The 27,218-nt window shown below is 38.3% G+C and overlaps 1 protein-coding gene across 1 annotated transcript in view; it reads left to right on the top strand.

The window, feature by feature from the left end:
* The first annotated feature begins 2,395 nt into the window (after nt 1-2,395).
* Nucleotides 2,396-27,218, top strand: part of LOC139718029 (papilin-like) — a 151,538-nt gene continuing 126,715 nt past the window's right edge. Inside the window, exons 1-2 of the mRNA XM_071629519.1 lie at nt 2,396-2,604; nt 4,294-4,375. Coding sequence (XP_071485620.1) covers nt 4,310-4,375 — 66 coding nt within the window. The 5' untranslated portion in view covers nt 2,396-2,604; nt 4,294-4,309. The remainder of the gene's footprint in view (nt 2,605-4,293; nt 4,376-27,218) is intronic.

Here is a 27,218-nt window from a genome sequence, read left to right as displayed (position 1 = left end):
GCCTACCATTACACAGCATAGTGTAGTTCACAAGTTCCCGAAAAGAAGAACAGTCAACCCCACAAACCATTCGCCTATGACTTCCAAAGACAGTTTGTCTTTTCATATCTTAAGTAAAACGAGAACAAATACTTAAAGTACCCCCCCCCCCCCAAAAAAAATAAATCTATGATAAGGAAAACCACCAACATGTCACAAAAAAAAAATCGAAATGAAATATTGTGAAACTGTCCAACTGCAAAGAATAATGGTAATAGGTCACATACTTTCATGTATATCAATCAGAAACTTACAGACACTCAGATATATAATGTCACCTCTTCTCCTCAGCTTTGTATCGCAGCCTCAATGCCTCTTTTGTGGGGATATAAGTCCTTCCGTTTGACAGTTTCAGTGGGAGCTACTTTTATTTCGAAGATATGCACAATACATTGTACCGGTAGTTATTCTTTTGGCAGTTATTTTAGGTTGACTGGTTTCGCTGGACTTATCTAAGTGTATAAATGCCTGTGACATGCATTGTATTCAATGTCCTTTATGTCTTTTATATCAACAGCATAAATTATCACCGTTACGAAATGCAAGATGTGGACAAAGTGTAAGTTTTCACGCTATCAAAACATCGAGCCCCAATCTTTTAGGATGGTATGGTACTAGTAATCTATGAGTCCTCCGTCCTTCATTGGAGGAGGTCATATTGAAGAAAAGTTTTTGAAAGAGGACATTAGCCCGAAGAGCTTATTTAGAATGGAGGCTACGAAATCGATGACTCAGATTAACCAAATGTTTAGCAGACCAGAACAACTACTTCGAACGACGCGACGGGTTTTGTAAATAATCTGACTCCTACCAGGAGCTTGAAATATATTTCTAGTCCCCTACCGTCGCGTGGGCCCTGGGTAGAAATTTATGAAATGACCAAACCATGACCTTTCTGAAATAGCGGGATGGTTTTTGTTTGTGTTTTTTTTTTCTATTAGGAAGAGTGTCCAGTAGCAGCTGATTCTGATTTATGTAGCCAATAAGGTCGTGAGGAAAATATACGTAGACTGGGAGAAATTGTGGGATCAGCGATGTTTCACGCACACACCGAGAGAGGAATAAGAGGTGAGGGTGTGATAGCCAAGAAATTGAGGCAATTATTTCATTATTTCCAGACTTCATAATTATAGTACTAGATGATACGTGTCGTAACCAACACTTCACCCTATATTATCCCCAAATTTCCACTGTTTGATTACACATTCTTTATTTCATTTTGATAATATTGATGTACAACCCTCGCGAAGTAAACACAATACTGTTACTCATTCAAATGAATGAATTCTCAAATTGAATCGAATTGATTCTGTTGCAACTGACTGATGGATTGCCATTCATACGACGTAAATAAACATCGAGTATTCAGTGTTTGAGTATACTAGTATAGCCATGCTGAAAGTCATGGGCATACATAGTCTGGTTGGAGTCGAACCAACTATCTCCTGATTACTAGACAAGTTAGGTCAGGGAAACGCTTCTTTTTCTATGGTTGGCTGGTATTATTACAATAATGGAAATAAAACAATATGATACATTGTCATACGATAAGATGATGTAGCTTGTTGAATCTTCAGATGATTTCTATCTGTACATGCACAAAATTCAGTCGTGGATACGGCGCTGAAGCCGGGTCGCCAGGTATACGTCTTAGCTTTCTCAACGTGTCCTTCGCGAACGTTATACCAATGTATACGAGCAATGAACTCGTTCCGTATTGTGTTCTTGTCTCACATAAAATCTTCTGTTTCTTTCATTTGATTCAAGCGTGTTTTTTTTTTTAATGGAACTGCCATATTACAAACCGTCTTATACCAACGTGAGAAATGATGTTCTGCTGAATATCGAATTTATTCTCATCTACGTAGAAGCGCTATCGATTACTGATTCAAGAATAAACAGAAACTGAGTGATATCTTCCCCAATTTATTTTCTTATTTATTTCCACTTATGTTTCCCTCAAAACCCCGCCTTCTTTTTCTTTCGCAGTCCCCTTCTCTCCCTCCCCCTCTCTGCCTCCCCCTCGATCTTGAATAGACTCCTTGTATACTCTTCATACTTTCAGTCTTGCGAGTGCAACGGGAAAATCAAATGAAGGATAAACAGGAGAATGAAGTATACTGAGTACAGTACACTTGACGCGACGCTAGTTGGAAAACCAGCACACGAGGATATCTTATTGGTCAATAAGTTTTAAAGTGGGCGGAGCTTCGCTGGCATGTCTTAGCGCTCTCGGGGTGTGCGTCCTTCATGAACGTTGCGAAACCAATCTTTGTCTGATCGAGTCTCAATGCCCGGCGCGCTTCACTATGTGCACATGCTTGCACCGAAAAGTGTCACAAGCGCCTGGCGACCCGGTTGGAGCGGCGCGGCTACGACCAACTGTGTGTTGATGCAACGGGTTAAGAAATGATATGAGGATTCAACGAGCTTGTTACATAAGTTGTGATTCTATCGCTTCGTAACCCTGAAGGTGTGCATCTCATCCTAATCTGTGTTGGTTATTGTGGACATTTGGTCATAGCGTCCCCACTCTCGAAACAGAGCTGTCATCTCAGCAAAGAGGTAAGATATATTCCATAAAAAAAATGATAAGGGGTACACTCTCGAGCTCTTTCAGCATTGAGTCCAATCAACATTGTTTATTTCGAGCAGTTGAGTTAACCCAGTATTTCAAGTCCAGACGTCCAAAATGGAAGGTGATAGGTGTAAATGTATAGATTAAATAAATCTCTTACATCATGTAAAGGCGTTGGTATGCGAACAGTAAGGCTAGTCTTGGACGAACCAAACGCCGGTTGAAGAAGGTCATCACATTCATGCCATCCACCACTGACTGCCAGTGCTCGAGGGAGATCGGCTAAACCATGCCATGGTGCTAGGTAGCTCCATTATCATACCCAGCATTTCCTGTATTGCCTAGTAAAGTCTCAGAAATTCCTACCAGACTGTTATAAACGATATTTCTTACAATAGTCGCTTGTTCAGCACTAAGTCACTGTAGATGTTCAGCTTGGTCAAAACACTGCAGGTCTGTGGTCAAAATCAACAGCCTACACCTTTAAGAGAAATAGGACAGAAAAAGTGTGTGGGTATGTGATGTAATACTTTACCTTCTTTTACCCCTCTCAACCTACTTTACATTTTTTGACTGGATGATACTTTGTCTTGTACTGTCCACATATTTCTATATGTATTTCATTACTCTCTTTAAAAAAAAAAATCGAGTTAAAATATTCTCTCTTAAAGGAGTGAATACAAAAAAAGAGTGAATTTAGAGTGAAATTGGAGTGAATTTTTAGTGAAAATGTTAATTTTCACTCATTTTGGAGTGACCTCAGGGATCACTCGAAGATTTTGGAGTGATCCCTGAGGTCACTCTAAATCGAGTGAAAATGAACATTTTCACTCAAAATTCACTCTTTTTTGTATTCACTCCTTTAAAAGCAAATATTTTCACTCGATTTTTTCTAGAGAGTATAGGTGCCTTTTATTAGATTTATGTTGAAATGGTTACAAGTGATTGTTATATCATCTGTTAATTTTATTCTCTGTCACATTTAATCAATGTAACTTTTCATATTTCATCAATGCAAGAGCCTTACATGAAAACCTGTGTAAAATGGTGCATTTCTGATTTGTGAATCTGTAAATGTTTAAAACATGTAACAGTTGAAAAAGGAGAAATTTATGCAATATCTGTAGTTTAAGTTAATAGGGCCTACTTCTTCCAATGTCCCCAACTAACAGAAACTTGCATGTAATGAAGCTATTATGATGATGTGATATGGAAGAGGAGTAAGGCTTTTAATTCACAATGTCAGTTGCTCAAATGCATCGTAAGGTGTGTTTTCCATGCCAATGAAATCAAACTATTATTGTGTACTTACTTAGTCTCCCAGATTCAACTGTGATGTGTTTTTGCAGGTGTAGACTATAAGCTGACAAACTGAAAAGTTTTGAAAACATTCCAGGAGGATGGAACCAGAAACCTTGATATTTTCCCCTATTCATGCTGGATAGTAAATATTCCAAGAGGTTCTTGATGAATGGATACAAATTTCATACTTCTTGGAGCAGAAAAGGAATCGGTATGTCAAATGTTTGCAGGCTGATCAGTGGGTAAAGTCTGTTTTTATGTCAGAAATGGGAATATAAAGCATGTGATTACTGCCATGGAAGAAAACAAGCTGTGCAATCTAGCCTGATTTTATGATTCTGAGTCTCTTTATGGAATCCTTTTCTTCTTTCCAGAGCAAACAGGTGTACAATGGCCAGCAAGCAGGCACTGCTACTATGGGTTTGCTTCCTCTTTGGAGTCAGCCAAGCATTGCAAGTAAGTAAATGGTGCTATCAGAGGAATCAAAGGACCTCACTCGCCTTTCATCCATCCCGCTAGTTTTCAAAGTCAGGAGCCATGTCAGACTGGGCTGTGCATAATCAAAAGTCATTGGAGTATTCATTGATATATTTTGTTCAGATTTCCAGTGAGTGTCAAGATGAAGTGACTGAAGCAAAGTTCAGAGAGTCGGTGCTTGATTGGAAAAAAAGAAGAAGGCATGACTGCAGTTGTATACATAGTGTTAGATATACAAATGATGCACAGGATAGAGTGCGTTAGTGAAGGTGCGGCGCACTCGAGAGTATTGACAATGGTGCAATATGCACGAGGCGCAGCCGAGTGCACTAACGCCACGAAATAATCCTGTGCATCATTTGTTTTATAAAATGGGTCGAAAACTAACAGCATTTTTCACGTACCTTTGTGGGTCAATACCAGTTAGCTACATGTAACACTCACTCAAGAGTCAAGATGTCCGAAGATGTTCGTCCCAAACATTTACGCATGTCGCACTCGGAAATCCCGCACATTAAAGTATTGTACGTATAAGAGTATACGTACGCCAAGAGTACGTACACCACATGTTATGCACAAGAAAGGCCGGCCGGCAGCCCGAACTAGTTTGTTTACAGGATTGACAGCGCGTATATAGTCTGAGAGCTGGCTGCTGGTCAATTTACCCCATCAAGCCCAAAAGGTTTGACCCCTCAGAGTTGCTGGGGCCACCCTCCTCATTAAAGAAATGCCCGTCAGCCTGGTCCCTGAGGGCGGGTTTGGCCCCCAGGGACCCCCCGAAAAGGCCCTCCGGCGGGTGTAATTTACCCCATGGAGCCCATGGACCAAACTTGGCCTATATGAATGTCCTATGGGTGTACATAATCAAAATATAAAAACTGACAAAATATCTGGTCGGGAAAGGGGTTGCCAGACCGCTTGTTTGCAGGCATAAAACCTTGTTTTTGGTCAAGGAGTCTGCGCCAAGACTACACTGTCCCATAGGCCCTGTACTGTAGCGTCTCCCAACAGGCTGACGGACAGTGTCAGTTAGTGCATGTAGTAGTCTTGGCGCAGACTCCTTTACGCCCAACAAGGGTTTGTGCCTGCAAACTACCCGTTATACCCTGGGACCCAGGGTAGTTTGCATGCATAAATTGACCACACACACACCCACCCCCCCTCACACACACACATACACACACACACACACACACACACACACGCACACACACACATACACACACAATTATGTTTACACATGACTCTATGTACAACTGTATATACCATAACACTAAACATGTTACAATTAATAGGTTTCTCATTAATGCAGCCATAATACCTTGCACATAATAAATGTCAAACCTATAAGATGTTCATACCTTTTGAATGTTTTACATGGATACTATCAATACACCTTTAAGGAACACTGAAGAAATTTGAAATTTGTGTGAAGTTGTATTAGGTTTTATTGGCCACACAGCCTACTCTTTCTGTATGATGTATTCACCTTATGAGACTCAAATAGAGCTTTTCAGAAAATGCTGAAAAACCTTTGTTGTGAGTAAACTTCAGTTTAAGACCAACCACAACAGCGCTAAAGGCCAGTTGTATAACACATTTAAGTAAACATTTTCATCAACTGTGCATTAAACATAACTCTAATAAAGTTTATGTCAACAAGTGGGATGTAGCTTGGATTACTTCTTTTTCTCCTGCTTGATATCCTCTTTTAGATACAAATAACAAGTCTCAATCCTAATATAAGATTCCTTTGAAAACCTCAAACTAATAACTTTTTGTGTTTTTGGCTGATAAAAACCACCCTTTGATGTATAAAATTGGCAAGGATTACAGCATCCATGCCAACATTTCCTTTATTTGACTCTAATAAATTCCAAATCAGAATAAACTGCATAACATAAGGAAGGAGCTTAATGGTTTTGGAAATGATATTGATCAATTTTCATACTCAGTAGTGCATGTCACCTCATAGTTTTGGGCAAATATCTGCATATCTATAATACTAATGAACATGTAATTACGGTGTTCTATATACATGTATTTCTTCCTTGGAACCTCAAATAACAAGCTTCACAATAGAATGCTAACTTTCTGTAATGGAAATAAACAGGCCAAGAGCATTTGCGTTCTCTTCATCTCTTCAGCGCTTTTTTTTTTTGGTCATCTTCTTATTTCTGGAGATATATTTTATTTATAATAGTTCGCAGCCCCACACAAATGGTGTCACATACTGCAAACACTGCCAATGACCGTGACCAGTACACACCAAGTTGAAACATAATAGCTCTCTTTTTATATAGCATATAGGCTGAAAGTATTAACTTGGTCTTGTGGTCTCTTTATATCAGCAGTTTTGTCAACTCCTTATTTCTGGAGATACACTGTACTTCATCTTCAGTTCCCCAGCCCCACACAAACAAAACTCAACCTACGGTGTCACACACTGCAAAGAGCGCATCATAGTATATGATTGCCGTTAACCCGGGACATATACACACAACGTGAAACATAAAATTACCAGCTAAATGAAATGTTAGCTTAATTTTTTTTCTTTAACAATAGCATGCACGTTGAGAGCATTTACATGTTGTGTTCTCTTTTATATTAGAATTTTTGTCAACTCCTCATTGAGATACTTTGTCTACCCCCCTCCCCCCCCCAAAAAAAAAGATAATACTTCCAGGGTGTCACATACCATATACAGTTACAATGCAGGTCCTAGTTCATATTTATGATTTAGTTGCCATTCAAAACCATGGCAATTACACATCAAACCATGCATCACACTCTATGGAAGACTAAAGCTTACATAAATTACGTATAATGTAGGCCTATGATAAGCATTGCACATGTTTCAGTTGCAGTCTTATGATTCCTGAACTGACCAGTATTTGGCATGAATTTATTTCATATAATATAAAACATAATTTCACATTTTAGTCTATCATACAGTATAATGCATGATTTGAGAACCTGAAGTCTACTCACAACAAAGGGTTTATTTCAGCATTTTCCAAATATATATATATATATATTTGTCTTATATGGTGGATACATAATAAAGGGTAAGCAGGTTGTGTGGCCAGTAAAACAGAATACAATTTCACACAAATTTCAAAATCTCTTCAGTGTTCCTGCTTGAAGGTTCACTGATAGTATCAATGTAAAACATTCAAAAGTTATGAACATAATAATTATAGGTATGTGCAAGGTATCATGGCTGTATGGAGAAACCACTGGTCATGTTTTGTGTTACGGTATTCTTAGTATACATAGAGTCATGCGTGAATGTGTGTGTGTGTGTGTGTGTGTGTGTGTGCATGCATGTGTGTGTGGGTGTGTGTGTGTGTGTGTGTGTGTGTGTGCGTGTGTGTGTGGGTGTGTGTGTGGGTGTGGGTGTGTGTGTGGTCAATTTGTGCATGCAAACTACCCTGGGTCCCAGGGTAAAACGGGTAGTTTGCAGGCACAAACCCTTGTTGGGCGTAAAGGAGTCTGCGCCAAGACTACTACATGCACTAACTGGCACTGTCCGTCTAGTTTGCAGGCACAAACCCTTGTTGGTCGTAGAGGAGTCTGCGCCAAGACTACTATATGCACCACTTCGGCACTGTCCCATAGGCCCTGTGTTGTAGCTTGTAGAGGCTGCAGTGTAGTGGCGCGTGTATTAGTCTTGGCGCATGCAGACTCCTATACGACCAACAAGGGTTTGTGCCTGCAAACTACTGTCCGTCAGCCTGTTGGGAGACGCTACAGTACAGGGCCTATGGGACAGTGTAGTCTTGGCGCAGACTCCTTGACCAAAAACAAGGTTTTATGCCTGCAAACAAGCGGTCTGGCAACCCCTTTCCCGACCAGATATTTTGTCAGTTTTTATATTTTGATTATGTACACCCATAGGACATTCATATAGGCCAAGTTTGGTCCATGGGCTCCATGGGGTAAATTACACCCGCCGGAGGGCCTTTTCGGGGGGTCCCTGGGGGCCAAACCCGCCCTCAGGGACCAGGCTGACGGGCATTTTTTTAATGAGGAGGGTGGCCCCAGCAACTCTCAGGGGTCAAACCTTATGGGCTTGATGGGGTAAATTGACCAGCAGCCAGCTCTCAGACTAATAGTAGCGCGCGACGCACTTGTAACAACTGATTGAGTGCGCACTGCTAGTGTAAACATTGTGACGTCGGGCCGTGCATGTTAGTGAGAAATTAATGCACACACACGTGACTCATTTCAGCGCTTCCAATTGGCTACATTCTTGAACCCATTTTATAACGTGATATCAAATACAACAGTTGAGTCTTCAATAGAGTCATATATTTGTTTGTCGACCTAGGCCTACATGTAACTTAAGTGTCATATTTGTGGATTTAAGGAAGATTCATGTCTCTATGCTGTCGGTAGCCTGTTTGTCGAAGGAACAAAGATTATAGCCATTATCAGACTGCTTTTGTTGTCGAGCCCATTTTTGAAGGGTAATGAGGCAATTTAACATGATGTGCGATAAATTGTAAAATTCCCCAGCATTTTTATGCTGAATAAGCTTTTAAAGAGTTTTCATTGTAAATTATGCTCTAAATGATTAAATTAAACTGATGAAATTCCCCTGTATTGTATGCTTAAAAATGTATATTCATGCAATGTAGTGCTTGTCAGGAGATGAATCTTTTTCCTTGATATTTAGGCTTTCAAACTGGGTCACTGTAAACAAGCATTGAAAATCATTTTGTCATTTATGCCTGTGAGGAATTATGTTATAGAATGAAGTGTTTCTTTGGACAAACAGCAGGATTAGATTAATGTATAAGGTTAACTATACGAGCACGTTATCATCTTAAAGATTTGCTGCTCAGACATAAGATTTTTTGTTTTTGTTTTTGCAAATGTGTTGCAGACACACCTTTCTTGTTAACTATTAATGTACCAATTTACAGACTTGATATAAAGGCTTCTAAGTCATTGTCTCAGAGTGATGATATATATATTCATATCTGAAAAATATAGATAGTCTGAAAGGTCTTAAGTGAAATGAAAATATAAGAAGGCCTACCCGGTATGATATTGACAGAAATGATATGACTTGTAGTGTTGTGATTGTACAAAAAAAAAAGAGAGAAGAAATGAATTCTGGTATGAACTTATATGTACTTGAAACCGCCCTCCCTTTCTCATTTGAGGGACTCAACCTGGGAAATCTGTTGGGAAAATCTGGTACACATTGCTCTTTGTCACACATCAGGAATAGATAGTCTCCACATAATTTTAAATCATTTTCCAATGAAGCCAGTAAAATGATAGTGAAACAAAACTGATAACACTAATGGTTGTGAGGATAAGTGAAATGATAGTGAAACAAAAGTGATTACGCTGATGGTTGTGGGGATAAGTATAATGACATCGAACTAAAAAGACTTGGGCTTCTCGGGCTCAAACTTGGTGTACTGATTTCAACATCTCATCTGCAGATGATATGTTGTTTCTTTTTATCATAAAAATAAAACTGCATGGTTATACAGAAAATATAAACTTCATTTCATGAAGGTTTCATACAGGAAAGGCATATTTCTAAAGAGTTGATTTCAACAGAAATTTGTTCACCTTTGACGTAGAGTCATTGACATCATAACATGCATAAAGATTTGCATTTTTTGTTTCATTAATGCCAGTGTATTGTATTTATTTTGTTCCTGCTGCTTTTACTGCAGTTACTTCATTAAACAAATATTCTTCAAGCTCTTCTAATTTTAACTCTTCAAAGAGTATGTAATGAAGGTGTAAATGTCTATCTATGTGGTTGTTTGTAAGGAGCCATCATTAAAGAAGGTTGGAGATTCCTGTAATCTGTGTGTGGCTTGAGAGGCAAACATCACAGAATGAACCCACAAAATGTGTGTTTGTATACAATTGAAACGAGTAAATTGACCCTGAATTTATTTGAGCAATGTGATTAATCTCTCTCTGCCTACAGGAGTTGTATGATATGACACATTCCTGCTTCTATAAGAATTCTCTCAGTTCACAGAGTTCTGCTTCAGACATATGTACAATAAACACACCAGAAAAAAAAAATCTAGGGCTGAAGCAGATACTTTTTAGATAGACAAGTGATGTTATTCACTACATTTAGTAATTCAACCGCAATGCGTCTTTAGGTGCATGGGTAACTTGTTCAAACTGCAATGTATAAGGAAGTCCTGTCAAAAGCTTTATCATACTAAATGTAGCGCATCAATCTCTGTAATTCAACCAGGCTCTTTTATTATACTGTCTCCAAATCCTGCATTGTGGGTAAAGCCAATAGCAATTTGATCTTGGCTCAGTGGCTTTGTGCAAGTATTGAATTATTATGTGGAAGAATGAACTGTTTCATCTTTCAAGTATCTATCTAATTAACCTCGGGGTTGGAGAGATTTTTAGCACAAAGAGCTACTGAAAGGATGGGCCAAAGGTGTGGTGGCTTGGAAAGAAGTAAAATGCTCTGTGAGATGTGGACTGAGATCCTAGGCCTGTATGCTAAGTTGGGTTTAGTGAGACAATGCATTTGGAGAACTGAAACACCATATCTTACCATTGTGCATCATTCACTTGATATCGATTTCTTAAGTTTAACACTGAATATAATTTGGTGTTTTGGACATTTCTTGTGCTTGTCAATTGAAGAAAACTTAAAGAAAAATATTAAGAATTTCCTCATATTCATTCCTTCCATAAAAGTATTGATTAAAGTGCATCTTGAAATGTGACTACATGAAGAGTGAATGTTACATTGGACGGAGCAAAGACGACATAGATTTCAGAGCTTCTGAGTTGGATGTGCATATTTGGATACTAACTTCCCACTGATGGTGTCTATCATTAAGTTCTGCCCTAAATTTTGATTTTTGAAACTGAAAGTTGGATACATTGTGTGCAAGTGCCTGATTTAAACCACATTTAGACTGGACTTACAGCATAGAATGCAAAACAGGGCTCAGGGGTTCAAACACATTCTTGTTGCCTGCCTAAACCATATACACAAAGTTACTGTGACACGGGATTGCCAGCAAAAACTTAAGGACTGTCAACTTGATCTGTCTGAAACTTGCAAATCAAATCACTTATCAGGATACATTACCTATGAAAAATACCAGAAATAACCTGCAATTCACACTTTCAGTGGCAATCTATCTTCATGTTATTGTTATAGTATCTGTGTATTGATTTAAATTGTGTATGTAATATAATTATTTCCAATATGATCATCCAGCCATTCCTTGCAAAATATGGCCAGTATAGAGCACTAAGTGTATTTAAAGGACAAGTTCACCTTCATAGACAGGTAGATTGAGTGAATGCAGCAATATTAGTAGGACACATCAGTGAAAGTTTGAGGAAAATCGGACAATCCGTTTAAAAGTTATGAAGTTTCTGCTTCTCACTGCTGGATGAGAAGACTACTGCACCTTGTGATGTCACATGTGTACAACAATATAAAGAAAAGATAAAGAAAATTCAAGTTATTTTTACTTTTCTCGCATAATAAAAGAACACTTGACTTCCCTCTTTCAGAAGGCAAGGGGAATAATATTACCCTTAACATACGTCAGTGACGAGTCAGGGAAATTGGCACTTTTATCAAAAAGTAAATTTTTTTGAAATTCTGTTTTTATTTTCCTTATATCGTTGTACGCATGTGACATCATACTTTGTAGTAGTCTGCTCATCCAACAGTAACTGTGCAGATACTCTAAAAAATCATAACTTTTGAATGGATTGCCCGATTTTCCCCAAACTTTCACTGATGTGTTCTACTAATATTGCTGCATTTGCTCAATCCACATGTATATGAAGGTGGACTTGTCCTTTAATACTGGTAAAATAGCCTGACCAGATGCCATGTGATGGACACTTGTGTACTTCGACAGGACTGTGTATAGTTGTAAGACCAACACATGAATATGTATGAAAATGAATTTAGTAAAAAGGCAAAGCAGTCCTATGCTAAGAATGTATTAATATGGAAACAAATACCTTGGAAGGAAAGCACATGGTGGACTAGCAGTTTTACTGTTGATGTAACCATCATATATTACATAGAAATAGAAAGCTATTGAAAGTTATAATGCAATGAGAAGAGACATAGAGTATGACTTTGTGCAGATAATAGAGAGGGTGAAGGGATTCAAGAGTTTGTGAGACAGAAACCGTATCTCCTGGATGGAGTTAAAAGTGTCATTCATTCTAACAATAACAGACCTTCTGCATCTGTGTAAGCAGGACTCTCACTCTCTGATCTGTTTACTTTTGCCTTCATGACTGCACACATACCAGTCTTCACCTGGCAGGTAATGTCCCCTTGTCTGGAACATAAGTGAGAAATCAGTGTTGTAATAGTCTACTGATCAATCCCTTACAGGGAGTGGGCTTGGCAGGACAAATTGATCCTTTGTGTGAAGACCAAGAAGTCTGAATGTTTTCTGACATTAAACTGTGAAATGACTGCACTGACTCATTTGCACAACAAGCACCCAGGTAAAGGTGAAAGAGGTGGGTTTTGATGCGATTGTTTTACATCAAACAAGGGTCTCACTTCTCTCTGTTAGATTCAATTTAAATCAGATTTCTATATCACAAAATTCTTTCAAATGAAATGCATCAATCACACACACAAAAATAATGTAATTCCCAATTGACAGACCAAAAAGTAAACAAAAGTTTCTTATGTTTGCTCAAGTGATGTTATAGTTTAATGTTGATGCAATGCATAACAATTAATGGTCTGCATATTCTTTCCAATATGCTAATAAATAAATAAATCTCCAAGTCCAATCCAAGTTGCAGTCACATAGCTTTAGGAAAGGAGAAAGCCTTGTGGGAAATAGCACATGCCTGACGTCCACGTGGACTTACTGTGCCCAACTGCTGCTTGATCAAATACTTCCCATGTACAATGCCACAAAAAGAGTAATACTGTTGAAATTCTACAATGAAGCAAGCCATGCGTAGTTCCTGCCACCCTTGCACTAGTTTTGCAAGGGGGAGTTATTTACAATCATGCATGAGAGAGAATGGACAATTGGTCACTCCCTATTAGTGCCGCAGGATAACAGTAGTCTGCACCTCAAGAAACAATAGGCCTACCCTGAATGTATTTGATACAGACTAAATCTCATTGATAGGCTTAACTGTACCAAACATGAAAGGTTTCAGTGTTACAAGAGTAAGAATATGTCACTGTCGTCGGAAAACTTGGGTACTTTTCACTGGTTTGCCACATGAATATTTCTGTTAAGTCATCTATGACCAACATTATCAGCCTTTTCATTCATACTTAGAGGATTCCTTAGAGTATCATGTATGAAATGTAATTCTGATAGGATTCAGAAACTCAAACCCTAGGCATGATTTAAACTGGAGATTGTCCCACCTGGACCCCGAGCAAAGGGGACTCTGATCTAGTGGACATGGGAACAACATTATATTATGTGCGTAGCACACATCACAAGTGTGAAATGGTATATTCATTGCAGCCGGAGTCTAAAAACTCTGGGATTATAGATAGTCTCTAGTACAGGTACTGTCTTCAGGCTTGGCGATACGGTGCAATTAACTCACCAAAAGCATATGACCTCGAAGCCTCATTTGAATAAAGTAGACAGCTTGTGTACGCAAAACCGCTGGGAAGTGTTGCAGGACAATCGCAATATCTCACCTCAGAAGCCATCAAATGATTAAATCTATACAGCAAATTGAAATAGAAACTATTCTCTAACTCGCAATGTTAGTTATTTTGACTTTCATTGAGGATAAGCCTGTGAAAATAACGTTGAAACTTAGCTTCCAAAACAGAAAATTTGGTCTCAAAACAAGTGTTATTTTTTCACATTTTCCCTCATTGCTCCAAACTGAAACTTCGGTATATGACTTATGGTAGTCGGGCTATATCCATACTGTGTTCCAAATATCTTTTCTGTATTATTTGGCGTATGGACATGTCCAGAAAAAAATCGAGATCACTGTCACTTGTGACCCACGTAAAATCCATAGCGTAGTGAAGCAGTACGCAGTCCGATGTATCGGTTTTCGTGCTGCGTGAAACAGTGGAAGCACATTGCAGGATTCCTCTCTTACCCACTCACCACCCTGTGGACCAAAAACCAAACCCTGTCGCGTTGCGCCAAACCTGACACTGCTGATTGGCTAAGCGCGCACTGACCAGTAGAGAACGCATGCGCAGGAGGATGATCTAGCTCTGGTAGAGCAGTGGCAACACTGAAAAGGCTACCCTGGATAAATAAGACCTTATTATTATTATTATTATTATTATTATTATTATTATTATTATTATTATTATTATTATTATTATCTAGTTGCGCATGTCCAGTATTTTCTCTTAAATTTGGTTGTCTTTTTGCTCGTATTTTCACCTATCTACTACTGTATACACCGAATATTTCACAAGGCTTTTATTTTTCTGAATTTCGCGAGTCAGGTGCTATTCCTGAAATTAAAGACACTCGAAAATATTGACTCTGATCCAAATGTGAATGTGATGTACGCGTGTACACTTTTCCGTTCAGTACAGGACTCCACAATCGCGAATTCAACCACTCGCGGAATCGTCGGGAATTCCTGATTCGTGAAAATTTAGACTCTCGAAATGTATGGCGTATACAGTAATTGCACAAACACGAAACTTCGCAGGTAGTGAGTCTGGTGTATACAGACTAGCAATATGTTAAGCAAATGCATATTCATGCAGGCGCAGACTTATGTCCAGAAAAAATTGTAACCCTTTCCCACGGTCGACTCAAACAGAAAAACACATACATCTCAGAAGACACGTCAGCATTTTCGCCAAAAATCATATGAAGGACGATATATCCATATATGTGAAGTTTCAAGGGATTTGTGGTAAATCGAGATACGTGGAGGTGAACTTTCGAGATTTTTTGTCCTTCCCTCCGCACAGAAGGTTGATGACCGTTATGAATTCAAAAGCTTTGGCCTCTTATCAGTGAGTTAATTGACGCACACTGTATCGCCAGGGCTGTCTTAGCCTTATGTTTGGACACTATGACAAAACTAAAGATGGGATGGAGAAAGTGACATTTTAGGCAGGGAGGGGGAGGGGGGTCAGAAGACTGTAGAGCACAGTAGAACAAGGACATGAAGAAAATTCAACACAATCTCAGTTTACCAGCATAATGAAAGAGCACTGACTAGACCTACCTATTTCAGAAGGCAGGAGGAATCCATCAGGAACAGTTTCTGTGGAATATATACCTTTCGAACACACATACACAAAATTGTGGAATTCTGTATATTTCTTTACATCGTTCTGATAAAGAAATTCAATCCCTGTGTTCACATATGTGGATTCTGTTTTTGATAAAGCTCAGTGTATGTTTCCTTTTAATCAAATGATTATGGTTTGTGATTACAAATAAGCAGTGGAAATGATACATTAAAAGTTTGTTTCCTTTAAAATTTGTGTAGGCCTACATAAGCTGCATTCATGCTTAGGAAGTCGTTCCTTATTGTCTGAGCACTGTATTAAGAATGAGTATGTGTGTGTGTGTGTATGGGGAGGGGGTTAGGTATAACGCATTCATCATGTAATGAATATCACTCCGAATTCACATGTTGTGCGGTTACTGACCCACATCAACCTACTTTCTGGACAGCTATAATTCTAGTGTGTGTTTGGGCACAGCAGGAGTGTCTGTAATGAGAAACCAAATTTATCTCCTGGCAACCAATCCTCTCAGAGTGCTATGCTTTCAGAGATTTGTAAAAATCTGCTAATATTTTAAAGGATCCCTGCCGAGTTGATCCTGGATGATAGAACAAACTTACTACTGAATATACATTTGATTATTATCTTGTTTTAAAACTTTTCATTTTAAAGTTTATTTTCACTGAAACACAGGCTTGAACTGAGATATGTAGAGAGTCTATCCCTTTTCTGGCGTGCATGTTTTAAATGTAAGAATATATCACAGGAGTCAATAAAGAAAGCTAAGGGATGAGATTAGGCATGAGGATTGGGTGAGGATGGGAATAGGGGAATGTGGTCGGAAAGATAATAAATATTCTAGCACTATGGGCATTGGCAATTTAGAGTGAAACAAATGGGATGTGGATTGGGTGGAAAGGTGTTTTTGAGTACAGTAGGAAGGTCATCATGATAAGAGTGGGATTGAGGTATGGGATGAGGATGGAATTTATGAGGAGATATTTTCTAAAATAAAATCATCAAATAATGCAAACCCATCTGAATTTATATTTTTAAGCCTCCGCCTCCTGCCTGTCCGTCCGTAATGAATTTTGTGGACAGCGTAACTAAAAAACCTTTTGAGGTATCATAATGGAACTTGGCATGTATGTGTATGAGGGGGTGAAGTTGTGCCTATCAACTTTTGGGTGCACATGCTCAATGTCAAAGGTCAAAAGGTCAAGGTCAAATGCTCAAAATTTCACTATTTCCCCCATATCTATGCAATGCCTGAAGATATTTTCTTGAAACTTGGTGTTTACATGTATTACCTAATTAAGATTATCTGGTTAAAGTTTGGGGTCATAAGGTCAAAGGTCAAAAGGTCGAGTAAAAATGTTAAAATTTCACTTTTTCTCCATATCTTGGAAATAGTTCAAGGTGTCTTCATGGAACATAGTATATAAACATGTACTGACTGGCAGTGATTATCTAGGGAATTTTGGGTTCACAGGGTCAAAGGTCAAGGGAAACTCTTCAAACTTTTACTATTTCTCTCATATTTATGCAATGCCTGCAGGATTTTTTTCCTTTAAACTTGGTTTATGCATGTATAACCCAATAGAAATTCTGTGGGAAAGTATTTTTTTCCCCAAAAGGTCAAAGGTCAAAGATCAAGTGAAAGTGCTGAACTTTACTTCTTCCTCCATATCTCGGCAGTGGCTCAAGTTATCTTGAAACTTAGTACATATTTATGCGTGCTCTGCCTTACAGTGATTCTCTTATGAATTTTAGGGTCATAGGGTCAAAGGTCAAAGGTCAAAGGCCAGATGAAATTGGTAACAATTTACTATTCAATACAAAAATTGCACTTTTTCTCCGTACCTTGAAAATTACTCAATGCAGAAACTTATGAAAGGGTCAAAGTCAAGTAAAAGTCCTAAAATCCCCAAATACATGCTCTCCCATTCATCCAGTTAAACCTACAAGGTCAAGGAAAGTGAACAGTTAACACATTTGTGGTAAACCTGTCATTTTAATATTTTGCCAATTATGTGAAAATGTAATCGCCCATTGTCCACATGAACTATAGACCTATTAGGAGAATCATGCATTATGGTGGAGGCATACCAGTCGCCTTAGCGACATTTCTAGTTCATTTTTGTAATCAGGACATTTGCAATGGTTGGTTGTGGTTGCTGCAGAATCCATCTTTAGTTAAAATTGATTAGTTTAAAGGAGTACTTTAATCAAACGACAATTAGGATCATCTTACTTTTCACTTACAGCAGGGAAGATGATTGTATGTCACCCATTACTTGACAGATATCTATACACCATTATGATTTGTTTCAAATGATAGCATTTTTAGGACCTTAATGTTACAGTTCCTGGAAGTAGATCCTATGTAAAGTATTGTATGGGATGAAAAATACTATAGTTTCTTTATTCTGAACTGATAAATTAATGAAACTACAGCAGCCTATATCTTTCTGATAAAAACTTTTCTATCCATCATAGTGTCTTTATAAATATTCTCTGACCCCAGGTTGAGTGCTGTAGAGGAAATCTGGTGTGTCAATCTAATATTTCCTATGATTGAGAAAGAAACACATGTGTTAAAGGGGCGTGGTTAGCTGGAGAGGGAAGGAGTGGGTGAAATCATCCACAGGGTCAAACAAAGGTCAGACATTTGTCAACTGTCAACCTGACTTTTTCTAGGCATTCTGGAATTAATTTTGTGTGTAAAAATTTCATACAAATGTATTTCATATGTTGCGAATGGTAACTGAATTGATGTATATGGTAGCAAAGTAGATACTGAAGTCAGTTTTTTTTTCTATAGTTGCTTAGACAAGTTTCTCTACAAAGGCTCCTCCAATTTTTGTGTTTTCTCTTGTAAATCTGTGGCAATAAAATGAAACCAAAGCATGAATTACAATGTGGATTGAGTAAAAGCTGCTATATAAGTAGAACACATAGGTGAAAGTTTGAGGAAAATCAGACAGTTGAATAAAAAGTGATGTATTTTTTAAAGTTTTGGTGCCATCATCGCTGGATAAGGAGACTACTACACTTCATGACATTATTATGGACAACGGTATAAAGAAAATATGAAGATCATTCAACATATTTTCACTTTAAAGCTTCATGAAAGAGCACTTGACTTACCTCATTCAAAAAGCAGGAAGAAGAATATTACCCTTAACATATGTCAGTAGCAAGTCAGTGGAATGTATAATTTACATGAAAAGTTAAATTTTGTGGAATTCTCCTTAATCATTTTCTTTATATTGTTGGCATAATGATGTCATGAAGTGTAGTAGTCTCCTTATCCAGCTACATGGCGGCACCAAAACTTTGAAAATTCATGAAGTTTTGAATGGATAGTATGATTTTCCTAAACTTTCACTGTGTTCATGCATGTTGTCTGTATTCATATGCTTTCTACTTATATTGCTGCTTTCACTCAATCCACATTAATATTTGGCTTTGGTTTCCTTAAAGAATTATGTTTGTCTGCCATTTTATTTGCAGTCTGCTCACCCTGGATTTTATGTGGACATGGCCATAAAGTTGTCCATTTATGGACAAACTAGCCTTCTACATCAAAGGCCAGTCTCTCTTGAGATATCATCATGTACCAAAGTTAGGTGACACCAAAGATATGTAGGTGGTACCAAAGTTGGATGGTACCAAAGATGGTTAGCACCAAAGATGGGTGGTACCAAAATGAGTGATAGGCCCTACATATAAGATGAGTGACACTAAGCTAAGGATGAATGGTAACAAAGATAAATAACACTAAAGATGAGTGACACTTAAGGTAACAAAGATGAGTGACACTAAGTGACGCTAGATATTAGTGATAACGAAGATGAGTGGTAAGAAAGAGGTGTGATACTAAAGATGAGTGGAGACAAAGATGAGTGACACTAAAGATGAGTTGTAACAAAGATGTGTGACACTAACAATGAGTAGTGATAACAAAATGAATTATAACAAAGATGAACGAAACAAAGATGAATGGTAACAAGGAATGATAGTGCCAAAGAGTGATACCAAACATGAGAGATGATTGCTATCTCCAGACAGGTTTGACTCCAGCAGACAGGATTCTCCAGTGGAGACCTTGTAGAATGTACTGCTTTTAGAGGTTGTTTGAATGTAGGCCCATCACCATTCTTCTACTCTGGTGATAATTTGAGAATGTTAGCATTAATTTAGGTCAGTGAGGTGAATAAGTGATTTTTTTCTCCTTTGATAGCTTTGTGATGGTTCAATGGCACATGTACATGATGGAATGCTGTCTCTACAAAATATTTTCTATGAATTCCACTTGTGAATGACTTCAGTCTGCCTCTACTTGTCATGTCGTTACCAAATCTCTCGGTGTCTTTCTATCAAAGCATCAATCCCAAACATGGACAGTTATGTAGTGATTGTGATTTATGAGATAGCATGTCCTCATTGGCATACCACTATTAACCTTTGGGCAGAAATCAATGTTGAAGTTTCCAAGGTTACCATTAGCATCTAAAATTTGATGTGTGAAAAAGCAGGATTCTCTAATGTGACAGAGAAAAAAAGAGACTGTGCAAATTGAAAATAGTGACAAATCCAGGTTCACAAAAAGAATTTTTTTCCTTTGAGATCCAGCTGCTATATGAACACATCACTGAATAAAGAGACATTCATAATAACATATTGATTTACATCTAGAGCTTTAGGCAGGGCACCCAATGAAGTCCTGACTCTGTGTAGTGATTGTACCAAACATGTTTGTCTCATTTTGTATATCTGTCTGTCTGTCTGTCTGTATGTGTTGTACTTGTTTTCTTGTCATGGCATTTTACTGAAAATGAGTGATATATGAAGTCAACCCCAACATAGCCAAAGATGTTTGTGTAATTGAAAGATATAAAACATCTTTGCAAGGAAATTAATGATCCATGTTAAAAGCTCTATGGCTACTTTGCCATGATGAAAAGTAAAAAAAAAATTGAATTTGCTAACATCAGCAAGTTAAACAGGGTTCATCATGTCTCACATGACTCAGCTATGCTCATCCTGTGTTGACAGTGTGAGTATGCAACTCTTATTATGTTTTAATGATTGGAATGTCCTATTGAAAGCCGTGCAGTCGCAATCAAATGAGAGGTATCCAAACTCCTTGACTTTGTTTGATCATTTCCTTAAACTCCCCAGGAGTTTACTTTCTCAATAACATTTGAATTTATGTAACATTGTTTGACTTGGCGCAAAATCTTTGATTCAGAAATCAAGCACTGTAAAGGCCTGAACTAAGACACAAATGTGTGTCCCATATTGTATATGACCAAGCAAACAGACGAGGGAGTGAAGTAGGGTCTGACCTGGTCTACAGCTATAGTCCCTATGGATGTGGAGTTGGTAGTGTCTACCCTGAATCTGGGTACATCACAAGTCATCCACATGTGGGAACCAGATGACATCTTTATTACATGGAGGAGAGGTTGAGTCAGGGGAAGGTGGTATGCATTGAAAGGACAAGTGCCTTTAACCAGTTGCGTATGGGAACCCGGTGGCCTGTGTATTAAGTTTATGGGCATTTCAGAATTCAGTACGGAACAGGTTAATATGTTTGTAGCGTAGTGAAAAGACTTTCCTACATTCCATACTGAACTAGAAAAGCACTCTGAGAGCCCAGACCTCCGCCAAGCATGCAGCTCATTTCCACCACTGATCTTGTTCTTCTATTATTTCCACCCATACATACTGCATTGTGTGCAGAGTCGCCCAAATCCCAATATAGAAGCCTTTGTTACATCATAAACCCTCAGCTGCACGGCGCGCCTCGCCCTAACAGAAACTAGAGCATGCACTTGAGTGCGTGCATGCAAACCTCAAATGCGTGCAGCCTGAACTAGCAAGTTCATTGACCCTACCTGCTAAAATATCAAAAATCCTTCATAAATCCCCCCAAAATTCTCAGATCACTACCAAAAGTTAATCGTTTGGTACTTGTGTCATTCTCAACCTTTCCTGCAAATTTCATCCCAATCCGTTGACTACTTTTTGAGTTATTTTGTGCACGGACAAACGAACGAACGAACAAACCAACAGTAACGAAAACATAACCTCCCCCCTTGGCGGAGGTAATGAACATATATCATGGTATGGGGTCTGCTACCCCAGTTGGCTATTCTAATATTCAGTGTTTGACGAATAATGTACAATCGTTTCATGTCAAAGTTTCATTTCCAAAAGTGATCTTTAATCTACTAATGTACTACAAACATACCAATTTAGGATAACTCACATAATTTTGTTAATCTTGCCTACTATTTAAGTTGTTAATGCAGTAGGTAGCATGAAATAAGATGGAGTGGAACTTGGCATCACTTCCATCACTTCATGTGTACATCCTGCAGGAAATGTTTTTATTTCCTGTGAACTACTCTTGTTTAGGAATACTGTCAAGTTCATGAAATGCACTTTGCCTACGCACATAATGCATCTTTGCCATACCAGCTAACTATTTGACGATATTTGTAAACATCAATGTGCACAGAAAAGTTACTTTAGATGTAAGTGATAAAACTAAGGTAAGATACTTTGAGCATTTCATGCACATCATAACTGAAAGAGTCACATAGCAAACAAACATGAAATTGTGAATTGTACCAACATTAAGTATTTTGAACATTATGAATTCATTAATGGGAGAGCTGGGGGTAATAAGAGAGAGAGGAGAGAGAGAGAGGGGTGGGGAAGGAGAGGAATGGGGAGTATGGCGAGGAAATGAGTTGATGAGAAGGGGGAGGGGGAATTTTCGTGTCCTCTTTTAGCCTATTACTATCTAGTATCTTTTCCTGAACACATGGTGTGTAATTAATACAGACACTATGTGTCTGCCCCGCATTGTACATGAGTGGAATGAAATTAGGAAGAGCCAGATATTGATTTGAAGGATTTGGAGCTTTCCATGTGATATGACTTGAAAAGGAAATGATTCATAGAATCAGTTCTGGCTTCACTCCATGAAATGTGGTAAAATTTCTCCCAGTGGGGTTTTTGTGTCTCACTTCCCTTTCATCTGCAGAACTCACTCTGTGTAGGAAGGGAGTTAACCAGGTAGCTTTCAACCTCCATACACAACTACTTTTGAATTGATGATAAGAGTTGCTTTATGATGTTACTTTTGGGGGCTACAGTGCTTCAATAAATTTACACTGACATTCTGTTAACAGAGTGCCTATATCGGACATTACTCAAAGAAGAAACTTCTCTGGGGTAGATATCTGCACTCTGGAGACATAGTGAAATTAGACAAATGAGCCAAAAGTATTCAGGTGTACTCTGACAATATATTATACTTGATATTCTTTTTAATACTGTATAAAGTTGTTTTAGCAGGCAGTGGTCAAATAGATTGTAACTTTCAGCACACTGTTCTGGGACTTTAACCCACTCTCTGCCAATGAGTCAAATGGCACGAATTCCACACACAAACGTATGGAAAGGAAAATTATGTAGCACACAGAACCTGGGCCCCTTTCACAGGGAGACATGTAAATATCATAAACTGTATCACAGCAGTGAGATTCTTGGTTTGGGATTAAAGGCAAAGCTAGCTTCAGATGAATCTTATATTGAATTGTATTTTCCCCCTAATGTCTGCTAATGATTAGCAATGGAAGAGAAATGCACTCTTCTTTTTATTTGACATTCTCATAACCCTGCCATGGAATGTCCTGGAACCACATCCATGAAGCTATGAGAGGTTTGTCACTTTTTATCATGAATGAATGTAAAATTGCTAAAAGTTTGAGTCCAAACATTTCTGACTGCTTACTTTGTACTCAATGATTGTGGGGTCAGAGAACCCTAGCAGTGATGTTCAGAAAAGGCAGATCCAATCATGGTGGCTTCCTGTAACTATTTTAGGAAGTTTGCTTGAATGGCGATATATTGTAGAGGAGGAGGAGGAAGAGGTAGGAATGACAGCATCAATCAACATCTCTTCCTTCAACTAGCGCTCTATAACAGGCTCTTCCAATTAAGTGAAGGTGTTCTCCATAGTTAGTTGCTAGGACCACCAGGAAGGGAAATGGAGTCATCTTGCTGAGGGATGACAGACACTGCGTTCACATTGTCCCCCGCGCCGCGGGGAAAGTCCCGAGCTGTGGGACTTTCTCCTCCAAAACCATAATGTGAACGCTCGCTGGGACTTGTCCCCTCGTCCCCGCGAAGCAAGTCGGGTACGGGGACAAGATTTGGAGGGGAGAGTGACCTTGGGGCGAAATTGATAGCGTCCAGCTGTGGTCATCAAATGTGCGCATGCGCTATGCCTGGCAGAGCTCGCCCCAAGCCCCAATTGCCCCCACAGCTCGGGGACAGATGAGATACCAATGTGAACGGTCAGTCGTAAAAAAGATAAGATCTCTTGAGGCTGTCCCCGCGGCGCGGGGGACAATGTGAACGCGGGGTGAGATGTACAAGCTCTGATTCAAATCACTACATAGGGAAAATAACAATAGAACTAATTGAATAGCTACAGTGCCAAGTTTTTTTCTTTTGATGTGTAGTATTCAGGATATGAAACTAGTTATACACAATAATGATGATGATGATGATGATGATGATGATGATGATGATGATGATGATAATAATAATAATAATAATAATAATAATAATAATTATCATTATTATTATTTTATTATCATTATCATCATTATCATTATTATTATTATTACCATTATGATTATCATTTGCATTTGCAAGGAATAATACAAGTGAATAATAAAACAACAAACACACTTAAACAAACCAACAAACAAGAAGAATCATAATACAGGAATATAAGAAACCAGCTAGGCTTCCCCTGATGTGCTTCTCAAAGTTGCAGGCAGAGGAAAAAAAAAATAACTGCCCTAAATGAGGGGGCTACTGTCCTAGTAATAATGTCTGATAAACTTGCTGGTGCTTATTTCTGTACATAGCACAAATCAAAGCTGAGGTTAAAAATACCTGCATGTTTACATGTTAATGATATGTGTTGGCTTTAAGCAATGAAATGTTCATATTTTTTTTGTTTATATTGTTTAAGAAACAAGCCACTTATCAATTTGGCTTATCATGTTGAATCTTGGACTGTGACACCATGTTGTCGTTGTCCTTCATTTACTTTATGAGTGTATTACGTGAGATAATGCACCGACAGGATTCACACAGTCCTCTTCAATATATCTGACTGCTGACAGTATAGACATATGCTAACTTGACAAGATCACACCCCAAAACACATTCAGCAGTTTTTTGCAGGGAAGCTGATAGGTTTTGAAATTTGACCTAATCATTAGAAAGGAAAAAAGATGATAGGCAATCTTCAGATAAGTAGTTATCCCATTATGCAATGCCTATGACTTCATTCAGGCCTATACTTTGATTGTTGGGAGCATGACTGAGATTCAAGCACTGCCTTGTTTACACTATAGCGACATTCTTATCTCATGTCTCACTACCGTCTCACTAGAGTGCCAATATAACCACAGTCAGAGTTCTTAGTCAACCAAATTGCACAAACCAACGTGTAACCACTTAGTATATTTACAAATGATAATGAATCTAATTAAAATTGTATTTCCCTCTCATTATGGTACACTGCAGTAAACTGCATCTTCAGGATCTTCATTTTCTTTTAATCACTGTTAAGCTGGTATTCATACCAAGTGCAGGAAGATTTAGGGAAGCATTAACGGCTCTTTAGTCTATCAACATTCATGTATCATATATAAATCTTAGTAGAATGACACCACATGTTTTACTACAGAGCTCACCTGGTGCTTTCAAAGGTCATTGAACATTGCTGCCATCTCAGCATTCACTATTTATTTGTGTGTTATTTGTGTGAAGGTGTGGGCTAAAACATTCTCTAAAATTTATTCTAGACATGCAACCAATGGTGTCTTGTTATTCTTTGGCCGTGAAATATACTTCATAGACCATTATAAAAGGACCTTTAATGCCAACTAAGGGTAGATGTGATTGGGATTGTGATTCCCAATAGTGAGAAGGAATGATCCTACCCTATTTCATATGTTACTCATGCAAGGCTGATCTGGCAAACTTGCAGATGAAATCCATAGAGTTCACTGTCATGAGTAGTAATCTTTATCATGCTCACTGCACATGGTAAGAATTTGGGAACTGACCAGTTGTTTGGTCTTTCCCAGGCAATCCATATCATGAAGCAAACATGTTGATCTTGGCTGAAAACAGGTGCCAAAGCAGTATAAGTTATGAGGTCAGTAGACTTCTTGATATACTGCATCCATCACAAAGGGGTAAAATCCAAGTTTAGTGGAAAAAAAATATAGAAATTTAACCTCTGGGGAATTCTTGCAGTCTTATTCTTTTAGTCAAGTGTAGGGTCAAACCACAGAAATTGCCCACATTACTAGTCTCCACATATCCTTACCCCTCTATCCCTCCCCACTCCTCTCTATCCCTCCCTATCACTCTCTACCCCTCTCTACCCCTCCTCACCCCTATGTACCCCTCCCTATCCCTTCTTACCCTTCCTATCTCTCCCTATCCCTCCCTATCCCTCCTAACCCATCCCTTGTCTTTACTACTCCTTAGCAGACCCAAGGAATTACCTGGTAACTCCTTGGTAGACCATTTTGTCACTGCTCATCTATTCCCAACAATATGTACTACTATATATATATGTATACACACACACATGTATATATTTCTTTTTTTTTTATATGAAACTTTCAATTATGATGGAACAAACACACAGATCAGGTAGAGTGCATTACTTGTGTTACTAGGGGGAAGGATTTTTCCCATGCTGATGCAAATTGCACTAGATTTATGAGAAACAACAATGACCAAAAGAAAAGTAAAAAAAAAATAAGCCTCTCTTTCTTTTTGATTGTTACAAATGAACTTGACTCCAAATGTACTTTTAATCACCAACTCTTTGTTCCATCTAATCAAATGCTTCTCAGGATAAACTTAGCCCACATAAAGTAAACCTAGAATCCTTGGACATTACAATTGTCCCAATGTGTCTATTATGCCATTAGGCTCTAAACCTGTATACTTGTTATCACAAAGCTACAGTGTCACATTTCTTGGGGTGTGTAAATATTGGTTTCATGTCAGCCAAATATTTGTGTCAGACCAGTGATGCCCTGGCATAGAGCTGAAAGCTCAATCAATACTGACCTGAAGTGGACAAACAATGGAAGAGGTCATCACTGGTGCACAGCCAAGGGGTTCAGATCTGCCTGTATGGTTTTTTGTTCAAAGAAGGTTTGCAAAGAATGGTGTGTGCTTCATCACCAGTAATATAACTTGTGATCTCAAATTTCAATGAAAGTGATATTATCCCAAGTGAGGTATGATTCTAATTAAGATGGTTGATTTTGAAAGGATATGAACGGAATGCAGTATGATTCCATTTTCCATAAGGCAGTACTATCAAACAAAACATATGCAGAATATGAAGAGATTGTTACAATCTCATCCTCTACCTTTTAAGCAAAACTAAAAGAGAGTATAATACCTACATTGTTTATAAAAAAAAAGAAACACTTGTGTCTAACAGCCTTCTATGCATTCTTTTGAGCGATT

This window comes from Diadema antillarum, unplaced genomic scaffold (genome assembly GCF_040938485.1).
Source record: "Diadema antillarum isolate AM-2024a unplaced genomic scaffold, OU_Dant_1.0 scf00000087, whole genome shotgun sequence".
Taxonomy (NCBI): domain Eukaryota; kingdom Metazoa; phylum Echinodermata; class Echinoidea; order Diadematoida; family Diadematidae; genus Diadema; species Diadema antillarum.
Note: the sequence above shows the minus strand (reverse complement) of the source record. Positions and strands in the feature narration are given on the sequence as shown.